General features: G+C 38.6%; 1 protein-coding gene across 5 annotated transcripts; it reads left to right on the top strand.

Annotated features, from left to right (window-relative positions):
• Positions 1-1,554: 1,554 nt before the first annotated feature.
• Nbdy (negative regulator of P-body association) lies at positions 1,555-18,479 on the top strand. 5 transcript variants are annotated; one of them, XM_038317081.1, is made up of 5 exons: positions 1,555-1,875; positions 3,664-3,800; positions 6,924-7,000; positions 8,581-8,651; positions 18,244-18,479. In XM_038317081.1, exon 1 carries the CDS (start codon positions 1,641-1,643, stop codon positions 1,845-1,847), a length of 207 nt encoding a protein of 68 aa, XP_038173009.1. In that variant the 5' UTR covers positions 1,555-1,640; the 3' UTR covers positions 1,848-1,875; positions 3,664-3,800; positions 6,924-7,000; positions 8,581-8,651; positions 18,244-18,479. The 5 variants fall into 5 exon arrangements, with proteins under 5 accessions (XP_038173009.1, XP_038173010.1, XP_038173013.1 ...); XM_038317082.1 differs by lacking the exon at positions 18,244-18,479 and adding an exon at positions 11,812-11,827; XM_038317085.1 differs by lacking the exon at positions 6,924-7,000.
• Positions 18,480-18,931: the final 452 nt, after the last annotated feature.

Genomic DNA, 18,931 nt, shown 5'->3' with positions numbered 1-18,931 from the left:
ACTGTCAGGTCACAGTCACACACACACACACACACACACAATCCAACTGCAAAGGTCATCAACATCAAGTTTCAGAAATCTCACGTCAGAGTCTTCTGATTTTGCTCACTTTTTCTCAAACTTGGCTGCAGCTTTTCTTCCATCTGCCATTAAATTCCATTTCTTGCCAGTTCTAGTTTCTCTTGGGAGAGCACCCACACCCATAACTTCAGCTATTACTTGTACAATGCTGACTCCCGTATTATTACATTTTGGTACAAATGTTCTGGTTCTAACCTATCTCTCAATATCCTCTTATTTTTGGTTAAGATTTTCTGTTTTTATTAGTAGTGATTGATATGGTTATCTATAGTTATAGGGCTGAGTTGGGGGGCATATTGTATGTAGGAAAGGCAAAAAGGGTAATGATGGCATTAGATTTTAATCTCATTTTTTAATTGGAAAAAAAAAACATAGGGCCATTGAATTTTACCAAATCCCTATTGGCACCTAATTTATGTAATAGGCTGTGCAGAGTGGTTGGAGGAAGGTAGCCATCTTTTAGGTGTGAGGTAGCTCTGGCCTCATTTTGCACATGAATTATCATAGCTAGAAAAGAAATTCCAATAATTTAATTAATTAAATACTGCAGAGCTTGAGAACAGGAAAGTTTGTTAAAAGGGAATGCTTTTGACATTATGGGTTGAAACTTCTTCATTAAAACAATGAGGGGCAGAAGTGGGAAAGTGTAGTTTAGTTTGACCAGGCAAAGGGACAAAGACATAAAAGTTATTGAGAGATGAAGATCAAAGAAACGCAGAAGCCTTTTCTCGGTTTTGTGGCACCTTCTGGTTACTCTTTCTGGTTTCTTACCATATAACATAGAATATAATAACATGGCACAATAGTAAGATGAGTCATTGTTTTCCATAGCCCTAAGAAAGAAAGAAAATGTTGCCAATTAAACACGAAGTGCCACCAGTTGTCTGTTTTCAGAGAAATATTGGATGTTGGAATGCGGAAAAAAAAAATACAGTGAATTTTCAAGATGACAAAAATTTAAAACTATGGAGGAACCACAGTGGTCCTGGGTTGTATGGCACATGTTGAATTTATTGGGCATCAAGTTCCATAATCGCCTTGAAATTTAACACTGTAGCCAATTAGTCAACATATTTATATACAGCTTTTCAGATGGTTGTACCCGCTTTCATGATTCTGTGATGTGTGTATAAAACTGCACTGTAAAATGCTTAATTTCTTTGGTTACAGCACCCCCGCGACCCTCCCACACACCCATTAATTAAGACATGCCCTGTTGGCAAGTTACAGACAAATTGACATTTTTAAAATAAAACTGTACAAAACTCTCCATAGTTAATTAAACTGTGGGAGAGATGTGCTAGATGTGCTGTGGAAAAGCTTTTTATTAAATGTGCTTTTTTTTTTTTCATTCCACTTTCGTAGAAAGGTTAAAATGGGATGGGAACGGAGCGCTGCGGAGGCGGAGAAGGGATATACGTCTCAGGGATACAGGAAATACGGTAACAGCGAAACCAGGAGGAAGCCAGCCCCGTGCCTGGAGGGGATCCGCCATCTCAGATCTCTCGGCCTTGCCAGGGCCCACCAGAGAAAACTGACGCTCTGGTCCGGCCATACCTATGGGGGACCAACCTTGTGCCTCCGGGAGATCCACGCTCCCACCAGGAAATACGCGGGAACCCAAGCCTCCAAAAAAGCGCTGTCTCCTGGCTCCGCGGTGGGATTATCCAGAAGGGACTCCCAGTGGAGGTAGTACCACTCTCCCCTCGGCGCCTCCTCCTGCATCTGCTGGACTGAAGTCGCACCCTCCTCCTCCGGAGAAGTAGTGAAATAGATTTTTCCCAGCCAAATCAGGTCAGATACTTTCTTTCTCATTTGGGACATCCAGGCTCTCTGAAACTTAATTATGCTTTTCCCCAGCTGTTCTCCCTTTTCCTGTTCTTTCCAAAAAAAAAAAAAAAAAAATAAGAATAAGAAAAAGAAAAAGAGAAACAACACATACAGGCGCGTTGAATGGCTCTTTTACAAAGTAAGCTTGAATGAAGTGGGTATTTGATTGCATTGAGTAATTAAGATATTTCACATGAGATAACTGACTTTTTAAAGTAAACTGCAGTATTTTGATTTTCGTGATAGGCCGCAGTGTAGGGAGGTACTAACAAAATGTTCCCTGGTCGATAAATTAAAACTGAATGGGGATTTACTATACTGTTTTCTCTACTTTTGTGTATATTGGAAATGTTTAGTTCAAGTGCAAAGATGTGCCTAAGGCCTGTAAGATGAGCTCTGAGAACTAGGTTTTTTTTTTTTTAACGTAAAAAGGGATTTAGTAAGTGAAAACAAAAGTTACAAAATGATGCTCGAACCCAAGTACTATAAAAATGTGCTTGTCTGAGGTATTCAGAAATCATGGATGGACCGAGTCACTGCTTGTTAGTAATGAGAGCCATCTAAGACGAAGGGAAAACTTTGGGTGGGCCTTAAAGGGTGAGTGACATCTGCCATATGAGATGGACTGCTGTTTAGGCCTAGTGTTTCCAGGATGAAAGGCTCAGGGCAGGCTTGTTCTGAGGCAGCTTGCCTGTAATCTTGATTGTGTGAAAGAAATGAGCTACAGGCTTTGACCATTTGTGAAGGAGTACGCAGTTTATCTCTCGAAGCAAGGAATATCATATCATGGGCGATTTCCAAACAAGCGCCATTTGTGTTTGAAGACTAATTCTTCCTTTCCGGAAAGCAATAGCCTGTTTAAATGAGCCTTATAGATTGTAAAAACAAAACAAAACAAAAAAACCCAAAACCAAAACAAAACAAAACAAAAAACAAAAAAAGAGGGGGAACCCAGGTTTGACTCAAGTCTCATCAGTCCTTCTTCATCGCTTGCGTTTCTGGAGTCCTTGCTGCGGTTAGGCCTTGCACAGGGAGATGAGGGGGCAGATTGCAGTGGCTGTTGCGTAGCAGGAGTGAAATAGATATTTAAGCAAGTTATGAATAACATTGGCAACTGTGGATCTTCTGGGTTCAGGTTTGTTCCTAAAGCATAAGAAAGGAAGGAGGTTCCATTTCATCTGAAAGCAGCAGATTGTTATTCTATAGGCCTTTCCTCCCCTGTGTTTTTTTTTTTTTTTTTACCTCTATTCAAAGGCAAAATGTGATAATGCAGGCTATAGGGAGAGAGATGCTCACCTAGAAAACAAAGGAAGCTATTCAGGGCAAGAAGTGTGTTGGAGCTACGTAATTTCTCCCCAGTGATTTAAATCATAAAAAATTGTAATGGTGAATACTTAGTGAAATTTTTTGTGTCCCATAAGAAAATGTGTGGGACACACAAAAAAGTTAGAGTTTAATCACACATCCACCAAAGGATGTCTGAATAAGACCAGTAAGTTTGTAAGTTACAAGTGATGAGACACAAAGTGTCCATGTTGAGATTTGATTAAAAAGAAAATGCTTGTTTCCAGGGACTTGATGCTGTAAGCTGCGGTGCAGAACATGCCCCCTTATACTGCGTACCTATTTAATAAGAATTGTGTCATTGAATTGGGAGCTGAAAGGAAAGTAAGGAATTGGAAAATCCAAGGGAAGCTGAGTCAGACTGAATGTGACAGACAGAATGACTTCACCTTGCTTCCTGTTTTCCAGTTGTTGAGAGGTTGCAGTATGATTCCATTTCCTTGGTGCGTTTGTAACGCAGTTCACCCATTGACGACCATGAAGATGCTTGCCAACGCTACCCTGCTTTTGCTGGTGTCCCGCACTTGGAAGTTGTGTTGCTAAAGGTAATCTTCTTGTTTTGTTTTTTTTTCTTTACTAAAAATGCATGTAAAGAAAGAAAAAAGGAATTGAAAATGACACATTCAAAATAACCGACAAAACCCCAAAAGCTAGCATTAATGATAAAATTGAAACCATATGCACCAAAATCTAGCCAGGTAAATCTGTGAGGCACTTTAGTAAATTTACTGCTGATTAGTTTATAGTTTCTGCAAAGTGAGTCTTTTTAAAGCTCATTTTCTAATTGTTACTAGTAAAGGGGAAAATGATTTGTACTTTTATATTGATTTTATAACATGCATCCTTTCTGAATTATATTTTTCTAGTAATTTGTAGATTGTCCTGGGCTATTTTTAATTATATTGTATTGGCACTGTCTTTTTTTACCAATATGCATTTTTTTTAGTTTGCCCAAGAAAATTGTTTTTTTGGGGGGAGGAGGTGTTTTGAGACAGGGTTTCTCTGTGTAACAGCCCTGGCTGTCCTGGAACTCACTCTGTAGACCAGGCTGACTTTGAACTAACTCACAGAGCTCTTCCTGCCTCTGTCTCCCGAGTGTTGGGATTAAAGGCATCGGCAACCACCACCCAGCTGAAAATTAGTTAGTATTCACAGTTAGCTGGAGAGATGGATCAGCGGTTAAGAGCACTGCCTGCTCTTCCAAAGGTCCTGAGTTCAATTCCCAGCAACCACATGGTGGCTCACAACCATCTGGAATGAGATCTGATGGCCTGTTGAGGAAGAGACCTGGTCAGTCGTCCTCCTCAACTTAGACCATAAAACCCAATATGGACAAGTTCAACAGAACCGTCATATATGGGCTGCCCATGCAGGCTTCATCATTGCCAGGACATACATTTTATTCAATTCAATTTTCATAGTTTGCTGAGAAGACTTATTGTGAATGGGTATGGAGTTTTTTTCCATCAAATATTTTGTCTATATCTACTTGCATAAGCATTTTCCCTATTCATAGGACAACATGAGAATGTGATAGGTTACAATAATTTTAATGAATTTCCTTCTTTTGGTTTTAACAAGGCTTTTTTGGGGGGGATGGGGATAGGACAGAGATTAGCCTCCTATATTGGTCTTCAGGAATCACCCTCTTTTTTGTGTGTGTTTTGTCTGTTTGTGTTTTGTTTTGTTTTTTGAGACAAGAGCTTTCACTGAGTCCTGATGAGGATAGTCTGACTGGCCAGTAAGCCCAGGTGACCATGGTCCCTACCTCCCCAGCACTGGGTTTATAAACCTGGCCACCATGCCCAGCTTTTATTTAGGTGCTAGAGTTAGAATTTAGGTCTTTTTGCTTGAATAGTGAGCAGTTTGCTTACTGAGCCATCTCTCCAGCCCTGCTTTCTCTTTTAATTATGTAATCTATATTTCTTTTTCTTCTAGTTCCCTTTCATTTGTTCATTTTCTGATTTAATGAATTGGACTCTAGCCCATTAGTATTTCTTTTCTAAAAAAGTGAAAACTACAAATTATTCTCTACCAGTTTGTAAGAATTTGCTTATTATTTTGTTATACTTTAACAATTATTGCTTTATGATGTCTAAATGATTTTTTAATTTGGCAATTTTATATGTGTGGGTGTTTTGCCTGCATGTAAATATGTATGCTTAATGCTTAGGGATGTCAGAGGAGAGCATTGGATCCTCTGGAACTGGAACTACAGATGGCTGTGAGTGGCCATTTGGGTTCTGGGAACTGAATTCGGCTCCTCTGCAAGAGCAACAAGTGCTCTTAACCACTGAACCAGCCATCTCTCCAGCCCCAGCTGAAGAGTTTTGCTTTTTAAATTTCCAGTTATTTATGCATTCTTTTTAAAATAATTGTATTATGAAACCATTCACCAAACTATAAGTTAAGTTTTATTTTCTGCTACTTTAACGTATTTTTAAACCTTCTTGCAGCAACAACAGAAAAGAAATTTACATATATGCTGTACATCTCAATAGAATTTGGTAATATAAAGCTTTTTTTGCTAGGTATGGTGGCACACACTTTTAATTCCAGTAACCAGGAGGCAGAGACAGGTGGATCTCTGAGTTTGAGGCCAGCCTAGTCTATAGAGTGAGTCAGGCTAGCCTGGGCTACATAATGACAGCTTGTCTACAAACAAAACAAAAACTGAAAGATTTTTTTTCTTTCTTCAATACAAAGATCATGGTTAGGATGTTTAATTGAAATCCATAGTTAAACCATGAGGATATTATAGAAAACCTCCCATATCTTTCTCCACATTTATCAGCAAGTATTTTGCCACATTTGCCCTACCATTCTCTTTCCTTCTGCCATCTAAAAGGAATTTGCAGCTATATTTCTGCTTTACTTTTTAATACTTCACTGTGTTTACTTGGAATAAATACTTTCTCATACATTATCTGTTTTCTTGGTTGAAGTTGCAGTCCAGGATGATGTGTCATACTTAGTTTTATTTATTTATTTTTTTTTTGTGTGTGTGTGTCTTTCTAGTCCTTGATCAGGAAGTTTCTTCAGTTTCTTCAATCTTCTTTGTCTTTGTTGACAATGACAATTTTTCAAAATATAAGGCAATTATTTTGTAGAAGGCTCCTCAATTTAGGTGTCAGTATCATTTCCTTCTTTTTATATTTTGATGATGTATGTTGGCAGGAAGACCTCAGAATTCATATTAAGTTTTTGTCTGGGCATCATAGTCATAACTTGCTCATGATGCAGATGTCATATCCACATTGACTTCTTGATTAAGTTGCTGGGATTTTGTTAGATTAACCCTTTGTTTTCTCGTTACAGTCAATAATTTTGCTCTGAATACTTGTAGATTGTATATCTTTTCTGTTCCTCATCAAACTATCTTCTACTAGTTTTTGCATCTGTTGATTATTCTTGACTAAATGTTTTTACTATGATGACTACAGAATAATAAATTTCAAGCTCCATTTTTATTACATTTACTAGTGTATATTCTACTTGAAGAGAAAGCTTTTCTGTATTTATTTATATTTAAACACCTAAATTTTTATGTTATTTTTATAAAAAGCCTGTTATCATAATTATTTTATTCAGCTTGTTTTCTCTACCCTTTGGCATGTCACCATTCTTTGAGAGATACTTATTTTAACATTTTTCTTCCTTACTTTCAGGCTCATCTTATATTTTATACCCCATGACCATTTCTCTATTTGACTGTGTTCCTGGGAGATCATATTTGCAAACTGAGGTGTGGATCTATAGATCTTTTTTTTAAATCTTTTGTTATTTCACATTTAATTTTAGAGTACAAACATGGTTTCATAGTTGTTGAAATTTGCCGAATGTCTTAGAGAACTTAATGATTACTATTGCTTATATGTTTGTAAGAGGTTTGTATATTCTGCCTGTTATATAAGGGGTCTATAAATATCTGTTAAATGTGTTACCGTGTTGTATAAGTCTCCTAGATCTTAGTAAAGTCTAGGATACATCTTTTATCCCTTTTGTGACCCTTTTCTTAAATCTTTCCTTAGAATCTATTTTGTTTGCAAGATTCCATTGTGGCGATGGCATTTGCTTTTCAGTTCTTTAATCTAGTTATCTTTCTGTTGAGATAGGGTCTTTCTATGTAGCCCTGAGAGGCCTGGATGTAGATGGAGCAGCAGGGCTGCGTACCACCACCCGGCTAGCTTTACACCCGAAATAGTTACACGGAAACTGTATTCCTTTAAACACTGCCTGGCCCATTAGTTTCAGCCTCTTATTGGTTAATTCTCACATCTTCCTTTAACCCATATTTAGTAATGTGTGTAGCACCACGAGGTGGTCGTTTACCAGGAAAGATCTTAACTTGCGTCTGTCTTGGAGAGGAGAAGCATGGCGACTGGCTATGGAGACTGCCTGAAGCGTCTGCCTCACTGCCTTCTACCCAGCATTCTGTTCTGTTTACTCCGCCTACCTAATTTTCTGTCCTATTAAAGGGCTGAGTCAGTTTTTTATTAACCAATGAAATTAACACATAGATACTCCTCCATCACCTGGAACTCACAGAGATCTGCCTGCTTCTGCCTTCTGAGTGCTAGGATTAAAGGCATGTGCCACCATGCCACGCCTCACTCCATTTTTTGCTATATATCCTGTTTTCTTGCATTCTTTAGTTTGTTGTGAATTTAGGGCTCAAAGTAACAACTTTATTATATTACACTGCTATAGATCTGGTGTAGGTTTCATCTGGTTAAATCAGAGTGCTGGCCAGCTGCATTTCTTCCCAGAGACTCTAGAAGACAATTGGTTCTCTGCTCCTTAGGTTGTTGGTAGAACTGAGTTCCTTACAAAGCTAAGAGTGAGAGCCCCATTTCCTTGTTGGATGGCAGCTGATGGTGTCCTGGGCTTTTAGAAGCCCTTCATTTGTGATCCTCTTTCATTGTCTTCAAAACTAACTCTAAGTTGAGTCCCTCTCACACTTAAAACTTCTCTGTTTCCTATTCTCATGCACCCTCTCTATGCTCAGGTAGTAAAAGTATTTCTATGTTTAATATACAATCAGCCAGGGTATGCCACCCAGTTAATCCAGAGGAAATTCTTCTGTCTTCAAATCTGTAACCGAATTATATTGCCAGAGTTCTTTTACCATGTAAAGCGATATAGTCGCCAGTCTTGAGAATTATGACGTGAACCCCTTTATGTACCTATTATTCTGCTTTCCACACATCCCATTATTGCAGTTAACAATAACCGTAATTCAGTGTTTGATAATCCATTCTTTCATTCAACCAGCAGAAATATTTTTGGAAACATATATTAAAGCAAACATCTGTTATATTACAGACATTGTACCAGGTGCCCATACTGCCAAAATAAGATGTCTAACTCACTCACTAAAGCCATAAACCAGTTTGGTAAGTTTCGTAGGAATTAGCACATAATGCCATGTAAGAGAATGCAAGAGGCTATACTGCCTAGATGAGAAATACCAGGATGGATTTTTGTGTGCATCAATGTCTGTGCTGGGTCTTAAAGAGTACTCTTGGGTATTAAGGCTGGGGAGTGGTAAAATGTATTTCTGTTGCTCTGATAAAATACTATGAACAAAAACAACCTGAGGAAGAAGGGGTTTATTTTGGTTTAAGGTTCCAGAGAGACGATCCGTAATGGTGAGAAAGGCATGTCAGCAGTCAGCTGGAGCAAGAGGCTGGCTGATCACATTTTATCCAGGAACACGAAACAGAGAGAGCTAACAGGAAGTGGGACAAGGCTCTACACCGCCAATGGTCACCCCCCACTTCCTTGCTTCCTCCAGAAAGGCTCTAGCTCAGAAAGGTTCCATAACATTTCCTGAAATCCAGGAGGTTGGCCCTGAACTCTGAAGCACCAATCCTGCCCAACCTCCCAAATTGCTAGGATTACAGGCATGTGCCCCCACATCCATAGCATTTCTGAACAGCACTAATCCACTGGGAACCAAGTGTCAAGACTGGGGACATTTCTCATTCAAATCATCATAAGGGCAAGTGGAGAATAAGTAGTGGGACTGTAATGACCAAAAGTACAGAGCTCAAGAAAGCCTGTTCTTTTAGAGGACACAGATAATAGTAGCTATGTCTGCAAGTCATGTAATTTCCTAGGATGTAGGATGAACCTATTGAGTAATGTGGAACATGAATATACAAATTTTGTGCTCTTTACTGAATAGTTTCCAGATAAATCAATATGAAATATAAAGTCATTACAAACGTTTAAGGAAAGTCAAATATGGTAGCACACTCCTTTAATCCCAGCACTTGGAAGGAAGAGGCAGGTGGCTCTCTGTGAGTTCAAGATGAAACTGGTCTATATAGCAAGGTCCAGGCTAGCCCAGGCTACATAATCAGACCCTGCCTTAAAACAGGGTCTCTTATAAGGTCTCCTCTTATAAGGAGAGTGTTATGTTCAAATACCAGTCTTCATACAGAAGATAGCATAGGAAGATACTGGACTGAAAAAGATAGTTAATAATGTGAAAACCCTTCAAGTAATAAAACTCTGAGTTTAGCCACTGGTAGTTAGGATGAAATACAGAGAAATGGATTAAGAATGATTTTTGCAACATTGATCAGATGACATAATATTAATCAGGGTTTAGCCTGTGAAACAAGATCAGTAGGAAATATGGAAAAAGAAATTATATACAATTGTGGTGTATTGACTTGGGTTGATTGCATAAGTCTGAAATCTGTAGAGTAGGCTCATGGGATGGGCTTCCTGAAATTCTCCAGCTCAGGCCACAACTAAGGTGCATATTTCAGAGAAGTTTTATCTCTATTCTTCATGCCTATCAACTGACTAAATCAGATCTCTCTAGATTATCTCCTAGCCCCTTATTTAAAGCCAGCTAGTTGTAGATGTCAGCCACAAGAAAAGCAAAATACCTTCAGAGCTGCCCTGGGACCGTAGATTCTAAGCTAACCAAACTAACAGCAAATGTTCATGACAGATAAGAGTTCTATATAAAGGAAGGCAGTTCTCAAGTTTCTTAATTTATTATTGTGTGAAGTCACTGTCTGAGGGACAGAATGCAATACATGGGATAATTTTCACTATTTTCAGCAAGCTCGCTAGGCAGAGATTCCTGGCAAGCTGGTAAAGCTCTGAGGTGACAAGAGCAGTTTTGGTAAGTACAGTAAAAGCTGCTATCAAGAGTGACCATTTAGGGCAAGGGAACAAATTAGATACTTTAAGCACAAATCCATAGAGAAAATTGTCTGAAATCAACTCTAGGATCATCGACATTTTAAGAGCAGCTGAGAAAGATGAACGAAGGGGAGGTAGAGGGCAGGTTTCGGGAGAGTTTGCTGTCCAGATTTGAAAGAAAATTCAGAAAGCAACTGTCATATATGGCAAAGGGTTTAACATATTGGATTTTTTTTACTTTTGCTTTTTCACTTTTAACACAGAATGATGTCTCTAATATATATATATATATATATATATAATATATATATAACCATAATGTTTCTCTGCTTCAAATTCTTTAATGATTTCCTCATATCTACAATAAAATCTTAAATGGCTTGCAAGATTACATACGCCACGTCTCTCAAGCCTGATGTATTACCATTGAGCACTTTGCCTCACACCAACTGCACAAAAGCCTTTTGTTGCATTTCTTTTTTCTTTTTCCTTTCATGGTTTGTTTTTGTTTGTTTGTTTTGGTTTTTCAGGACAGGGTTTCTCTTTGTAGCACTGGCTGACCCGCCTGGAACTCGCTTTGTAGACCAGGCTGGCCTCAAGCTGCCCAGCTTCATTGGATTTCTTATCCCACTATGATTCTCTTGAACTTATTGTTACTTCATATTTCATATTACATTTGGAGCGCTGACATCTCTGCAGTCTGCCTTACAAACCCGCTTATCAGTCACGGCCTCGGGGGATTTTACCCTAATTCCCTGACTGACCTCTACTTCAAGAAGCCTTGTTTATTGCATCTTTGTAATCATCTTTATTTCTGGTTCCAGTATTTGTTTGCACACATCAATATCAAAATAGTAGACAAACTCAGAAATTTCGGTGTTGCTAAATTCCACCTTGTGGATTGTGAACAGTAGTGTGGGCAACAGAGCTTTGCTGGGTCTGCTTGTTCCTCCCCTTTTATTGAAAATACTTTTTTCTAATACAGTTTCCCCTCCCTCTACTCCTCCTAGCTCCTCGCCACCTGCCCTCTGCTCTGGACCCACACCCTTTCTCTCACTAGAAATGAACAGGCTTCTAAGAGATAACAACATAACAAAAGAAAATACAATAAGATAAAAACAAAGCTATTACATCCAAGTTGGATAAGACAAATCAACAGAAGGAAGTGATCCCAAGATAAAGCACATGAGTCAGAGACCCACCAGTTCACACACTCAGGAATCTATAAAAACACTAAACTGAAACCCATAATATACACACAGAAAACCTGGTACAGACCTGTGCAGTCCCTGTGCATGCTGCATCAGTCTCTGTGAGTTCATATGACCTTTGCTCACTTGATTTAGAGGGCTTTGTTCTTTTGGTGTCTTTTTGCCTCCTTTTTTCAAGGGTTCCCTGAGCTCTGAGGGAGGGATTTGATGGAGACATCCCATTAGGGCGGTGTGTTCAACGCCCCCCACCCCCCGTAATGTGTGGCTGTGGGTCTCAGATTTGTTCCTATCTGCTGCAGGAGGAAGCTTCTCTGATAATGGCCGGGTAAGGTATTGATCTATGAATGTAGCAGAATGCCATTAGGAGTCATTTTATCACTACTTAAAAAAAGGACCAGTCCAATGGAAATCCCTAAACAACCCAGGCTGTTGCAAAGAGAATACGTTGCTCTTCACAAACTGACAGTGGGTCCTATTGCTGAAGACAACATACACAACTCATTGAACATGGAGAGGTCTAGCTGGTGCCTCCATTCTAGTGTCTTTGATATAGGAAGGCACTCTACAGGCTACCAAAAGAGAAACTTAAAATCAACCTAGCCACTACCCAGCCATAGAATCCTTGATCTACAATCTGTCCTGTCTTCAAGATACACTAGTGCAATCATTTATGGCAAAGCTTCTGAGTGTAACCAGCCAGTGTATAAATTGACTTAAGGCCCACTCTATGAGATGGAACCCATACCCAACACTTCTTGGGTGACTTGAGACTAGATAGCCCAGAGACTTAGGGTAAAATAAAATACTACCTTTTTGTTATGTTGAAATGTACAGTTGGCCTTGGGGCCATCTCTGTCCCATTAAACTGTGCTGGTGACAAAACAAGGGTACAATTCAGACTCATCTTTTACTATCTTTAGGTCCTTCAGGCCTACAGCTGGATCAGTGCCCTTGTACTTATTAGAGGGGCTGCAGATCAACAAGAGGCCTTTTGGTATTATGACCCTTTTCCTATTGTCTCTTCACTAGATATGTGAGTTACCGCCCATTCCAAAGCTCCAGAGCCAGGAAACATCCCCTTAGCATGAGCTGACCAAGTCTTTCCCCCTTCACCTTCCATGTCCCATTCTTTCCCTTCTGGCCCACTCCTAATTGGTGAGAGAACAGAAGAGGGAAGAGGAAATGCTCTAAAGAGAGATCTTGGGCCTTTGAGCTATTTGGTGGCCTTCTCTGGTCTCTCTGGTGATGGTCAGTCTATTCTCTGCACATGGGTGAACTGCTTGGTGCTCATATAAGAGACACTCGTGTCTTCTACCTTGTGGATGTCTTTCCTGGCCATTTGCTTGGCTCGGCTCAAGGTTACAGTATGGTCCCCAGCCGCATTCACAGGCCTGTCAGAAAATAATCCTGCAGCAAAATTCTGATCAAGACAGTACTGTGACCAGCACTTTTTGCTGTGGAGAGCTGGACTATGACTTGAATTTTCCTATAGGGCCACAGGGAACTACATGTGTGTGTCTTAACTTTTTAATTTTTTTTTCTTCTTGTAAGAGCAGGAACCAGGGGAAACTGAGAGGGCCAAAGGGAGGGGAAAGTCAAGTTGCTGCTTGAACAGGATTCCTGTAAGCCCCCTAGCTGTAAGTCCCTAGTTTCTTAGCCTCTTGCTCAGCACTTTCTTCGTCTTTCCTAGTGGTTGGAAAGGTTCGAGGACCACATCAACAGATGGGCAGGGAAAGAGTTTTAGCTGTGATCTGTGACTATCCAGAGGGAAGTGGAAGTAGTGCCCATCAGTGGAAAGCACAGAGTAAATGCCAGTAGCATATGTCTCCTGGCTGACACTTTAACTGGACTTACTGCAAGAAGGAAAGGCACCTTGCTTCCACTGCTTGGGAGCACTCTGAGAAGGGAGAGGCAGATATGGTGGTAGGCTCCCACCAGCAGAGGCCTGGAACTTCCAAGTACAAATGCCTAACCATTCTACTGTTGTGTTCCCGCCCCCCCCCCCCCCCCACTGGTGTTCCTGTGAGGAAAGGAGCGGCCCAGTCCAGCATGCCTGTATCAGGATTGGTCACACTGCTGATCTTCACAAAGGATACTAGCATCAATGGCCCAATGCCTAACCCCACATGATTTAATGTTAAGGTTCATTGGCCTCCATGCTGCTACCTGTGTTGTCCTAGGGTTTCACCTTTGGAGGTGATGGGTCTCTAGAACACTAAGTGCATATAGAATACTATGCCATGCAATGCTGGTATTTTCTTCAATATAACCAATGCTTTCTCTTCACTTGTTCTTCTTTCGAGGCATAGGACACATTGGGAATGCACGGAGCTTCTTGGCAAATTTGAAAGTTGTCCTCCCAATGCATTCTGGCATTTTTCTGTGGACTGAATTGAGAAATAAGTGTTCTGTGCATTCTTTAAGTGTTCTGTGCATTCTTTACGGGAACATCAGTTAAATATGAGTCCAAAACCAAACTCACAAATAGTAGCAAATGTCTGTCATTCATCAACCACTGAGCGACTTTTCCTAAGTTTTGTACTAGATACAAGGCCACTACTTCAGCTGTGAAAGATAAGAGGGGGGAGAGACGTGCAGATCTAGATAAGTGAATGTTGGGATTTCCCCTTTCAATGTCGCACAATCTCTTTCAAAAATAATTAACTGTAATCTCTCTGCATCTTTTTATGGTTTTTGTCCTACCATTTCAAATCATACTAAAGTGTGCATCTTACTCTTTACCTCCTTCACTCCTTATATTTTGTGTGCATTGATGCTTTTCCTATTTGAGGAAAGGACTACTTTCTCTGACTTGTCTATATTGCCTATGTAAATTGACATTTACTTGGTACAAATGAAAGTTTTTCACTTGTCCATCAGCCACAATGTGTTTCTTAACACCTTTTGTCTTTGCTTGTTTTCTCTACTGTTTCTCTAGGGATTATTGGTTGCAAATATATAGACATTTTGGAAAACAAAGCAAAATATGAGTTCATAAACCACTGCATCATACATTAAGCATATAGTTCATTGATAAAAAAAACATGCCTATCTTGTATGAGTCCCTGGGCTTGTTTCATAGCACCAAAACGCCTCCTAAAATAAATACAAGACCCAGTGTATTATATTATATTTGGAAGGAAAATTTAAATCTATTTAGCAGGTTAGTGTAGCTTTTACTAAGGTCTCCAATGGAATTTTAAGTATAAATTCTTTTAGATAGCCTCTTGCTATGGAGCCCAGGCTTGCCTGGAACTCACCACAGTGGGGTGCTTTCAGTCTCCTGATCTGACTACATTTACCTCCCAAGTGCTAGAATTCCAATCATGTGTTACCACATCCTGCTTATAATTTGTTTTTCAACAGGAAATACTAGATTTAAAAGAGTTAAAAGCAATTTTTAATAAATTGTTTATATAACCTCATAATTGTGCTGATATGTAGCTATCAAATGTTTATTTTGTATTTCATAATCTTAAGGTAAAAGAGCTACTAGTTCTGAGGTCTGTCTCATGTAGAGACATGAAGAGAATGGATTATTATACCTATTTTAAGAGAGCACAGTTGGCCCTCCATCAAAGGCTCTGTGTTGGTGGATTCAGTTAGCTCCAGCCCCAGTTAGCTCAAATGTCCTTTTGTTGCTATGGTTGTCCTATACTGTATTAGTGAATTTATGATTGTTTTGCTGGTAGACTTTTTTATATGACTACTTAAACATTATAACAACTATTTGCATAGCATTTATATTGTTTTAGGCATTGCAAGTAATCTATGATATTTATATATGAGAATGTAAGCATGCATGTCTTTATATGGAAATATGATGCCAATTTATACAAGGGAGTGAAGTATCAACAGAGTTTGTGATCTATTTCCTGGCAGGTAGATACTTGGGGAAATTTGAAATTTGGTTTGCCTATAATACAACAGGCTTAGAATATATTTGGATATTTATGAAAACAATTGGAACCAGGTGGTAATAGCACATGCCTTTACTCCCAGTAATCAGGAGGCAGAAGCAGATGGATCTCTTTGAGTTTGAGTCAAGCTTGGTATACAGAGTGAGTTCTAGGCCAGCCAGGACTACACAGAGAAATCCTGTCTCAAAAAACAATAAAAGGAAAACAACTGGAAAGATACTCCATGCCCTTTATTTAGAGAATTATTAAGTTATAGAATCTTGTTATATACATATTCAAAAGAGAATATTAAATCTATAATATATACTAAATATAAAATAAGTAATGAAAACATTGCATAATGTGTATTATATAAACTCATTTTAATAACAAATGGGAAACCTACATATTTGTCAATATATCTGTTTATGATGATTATAAAAATGTGGAGCATGTACTCTAGACCACATCTGTCAACCTGCAGAGACTAGAAATGGGACTTATTGGGAAAAAATTACTAAACTTTTTTTTCTCTTGTTTTTTTAGACATAGGGTCTTACTTAGCCAGCCTAATTATCCTGTCTCAACTTCCCAAATGCTGAGATTACAGGCATGTATGCACTACACCCAGTTTCTAATCTTGTCTTTATACATTTTATATTTATCGCTTATTACTATACCTATCTTAAAATAATTTTAATGAAACTTTCAAGCTTGTATATAAAGAAAGAAGTCATAAACAAATATGAAGACAGTTGATACACACTCCGGTTACATTAATGCACACATACAAATGTGTATAATGAATAATTCATTAACTACTTCTAATAGCATACTAAATGTCCTGTCTTTTAGTACAAAAACATGAATTAAAAGAATGGACAGGTCATGGAAGACAGAATGTATGTGGTCAACCACGATGAATGACTTTGTGCATTCTTTACTGGAAGTCAAATGGCAGTTTAATCTATTGAAACCAAAACTGAACATACAAACAGGAGCCACCCCCATTCTGTCATAAATCAACTGTTGTGGAACTTCTCGTTTGTACTAACTATATCATACTCAATGCCACTCAACAACTGAATGATTAAAGAAATTAACATTGTCATATAAAGTAAAGTAGTATTGTGAACCAATAAAATATTGAGGTAAGACAGTTTTTATAAAGAATGTTTATGAAGTGAACTTGGTGGGTGTGGTGGTGTATACCATAATCTCAGCACTTGGGAAACACAGACAGGAGGGAAATCCCCAATTTTACAAATTCACTATTAGTTCATTCTATTTGTAATAGTCAAAATTCTTGGGAGATGGCTCAGTAGGTAAAGTGCTTGCTGCATGAGTGTGAAGCCCTGAGTTCGAGTCCCCATAAACCAGGTAAAACTGGGTGTGGAACCACACATCTGTAATCCCAGCACTCCTACGGCAAGATGGGAGGTGAATCCTTGGAAGCTTGTGGGCCAGCTAGCCTGGCCTCCGCACCTGTGACCAACAGAGAGACCCTGTGTCAGACAAGGTGGAAGGTGAGAACCAACATCCGAGATTATCTTCTGACATCCATGTGCACATAATGGAACATGTACACCCACATGTGAATGCATACACATGCACGCACACATACACACACACACACCCTATAAACACACAGAAAGATGAATTCTCCATAATCCTCAGTTTTATAAATGAAAATGCCAAATATATAATATGTGAATTGCATACAATGAAAGTATAAACAGTTGAAAGATTTTTTAACAGCATCAGCATTTTTCCAGGTATGTATTTTGACCTGTCTTTCATTTGTGGAGTTGATGAAAGTGGCCCTATATAAGAATAAACCGATTTTATTGTTTTTCATAAGTAAAAGTTGAAATCATACTCGATGCCATTTAACAGAGGAATAATTTAATAGGTAACATTGCCATATAATACAATGAGACAACTGAAATAGTGAGACAAGTCAATTTTTATAAAGAAATATTATTAAGGGAGCAGGGCATGGTGGCACACACCCATAATCCCTGCATTTGGGAAACAGGCAGGAGGGAAATTCTGAGTTTGAGACTAGCCCTGGCTATACAGTGGTAGTGAGATATTATCACAAAAAGAAAAACAGAACTTAATTGTGTAAAAACTTAGTGGAGAAGTATATAAATTGATGATGTAATTCATATTCCAAACTCCAAGTCTAAAATACTATATTGTAACCAACATGTAAGTGTATGTACATACATACATACATACATACATACATACATACACAATGGTAAAGAAGTAATTGATGCTGATGTTTTTATCTGGAGACAGAGGGAAACCTGAGGAATGGTAAAAGTCTGGTGACAAGAGGGTTTCTATTTATGTTGTTTAAATATGAATTTTCTAAAGAATGTAAGAAGGTAGTCAAGGGCCGTGAAGCAGCACTGGTCCTAGGAAAGCAAGAGCCGCTGAAACAGGAATCCAGCAATTCTCTGGGAGAAAATTACACTAAGGGTAGTAGAGACATCTGATCTCGTTGACACAAAAGCCTTTTTTTTTTTTTTTACATTCAAACACATTACCGAGCATTAGCAGATTATCAGTACCCTATGGTCTATTCTCCTATAGCCTGCTTAGAAGGGGATCTGAAGCATTGCCTTCTGAACACATGTTTGACCTGTATAATTGCATTTTCTCATTGTAAATGAATATGTTTCTCTTTTTATATCTTTCAGTATTATGATGTAATGACTGTGATTTCACCTCCAGAATTTGGATGAATTTAGGACGTGGGCAAGATCGGGTTGTATACTTCTAGGACTGAAGGCCATGGTGTGTGTGGATCATGGTAAACTCACCAAAGCAAGCCCTTGACATGGTCCTGCAGAAGCCAATCATTGCTTTCTTTTGTTGACACCCAGTCTTTGCTGTATTACATTAAAGTTGCATAAATGCATTAATGTTCAAATAAGTTTTGTCTTGTTGCTGTGTTATAGCTATGTGACTATCATATACTAAATTTTGAGTTTAAATTAAGTATTATGTGAAAATTCTAAATATAAAATATTTCTAAAATTAGTCCCCAAATTTGACCTTTTTCTACATATGGCCATCTAATCATCACGGTAGTGTGACTATTGCAGGAAAGGCATGGGTAGGTGAAAACTTAAGAATTAGCTTGCCAGTAAGCTACATTAACTGACAGTTGATTTATGCCGTATTATGGCCTGCCATAGTAATCCTCATCCTGGATTCCACATCTTAACTATTTTCTTGGTCAAGATGGTTTGTGGGCTTGTTTTTCTAATTTGCTACTTCATAAATGGCCAGAATTAAATACAGTGAGTATCCTAATTACAAATATTTATAGGCATTGTGTGGTGAAATCACATATAATATGGTAAAACTTTAATTGCGTATTCT

This window comes from Arvicola amphibius, chromosome X, assembly GCF_903992535.2.
Source record: "Arvicola amphibius chromosome X, mArvAmp1.2, whole genome shotgun sequence".
Lineage (NCBI taxonomy): Eukaryota > Metazoa > Chordata > Mammalia > Rodentia > Cricetidae > Arvicola > Arvicola amphibius.
The sequence above is the reverse complement of the archived record's forward strand: the minus strand, read 5'-3'. Positions and strand labels throughout refer to the sequence as shown.

Excerpts from the sequence above, each read along its gene's own strand:
- Nbdy (XM_038317084.1), top strand. The coding sequence starts at position 1,641 with ATGGGGGACCAACCTTGTGCCTCCGGGAGATCCACGCTCCCACCAGGA.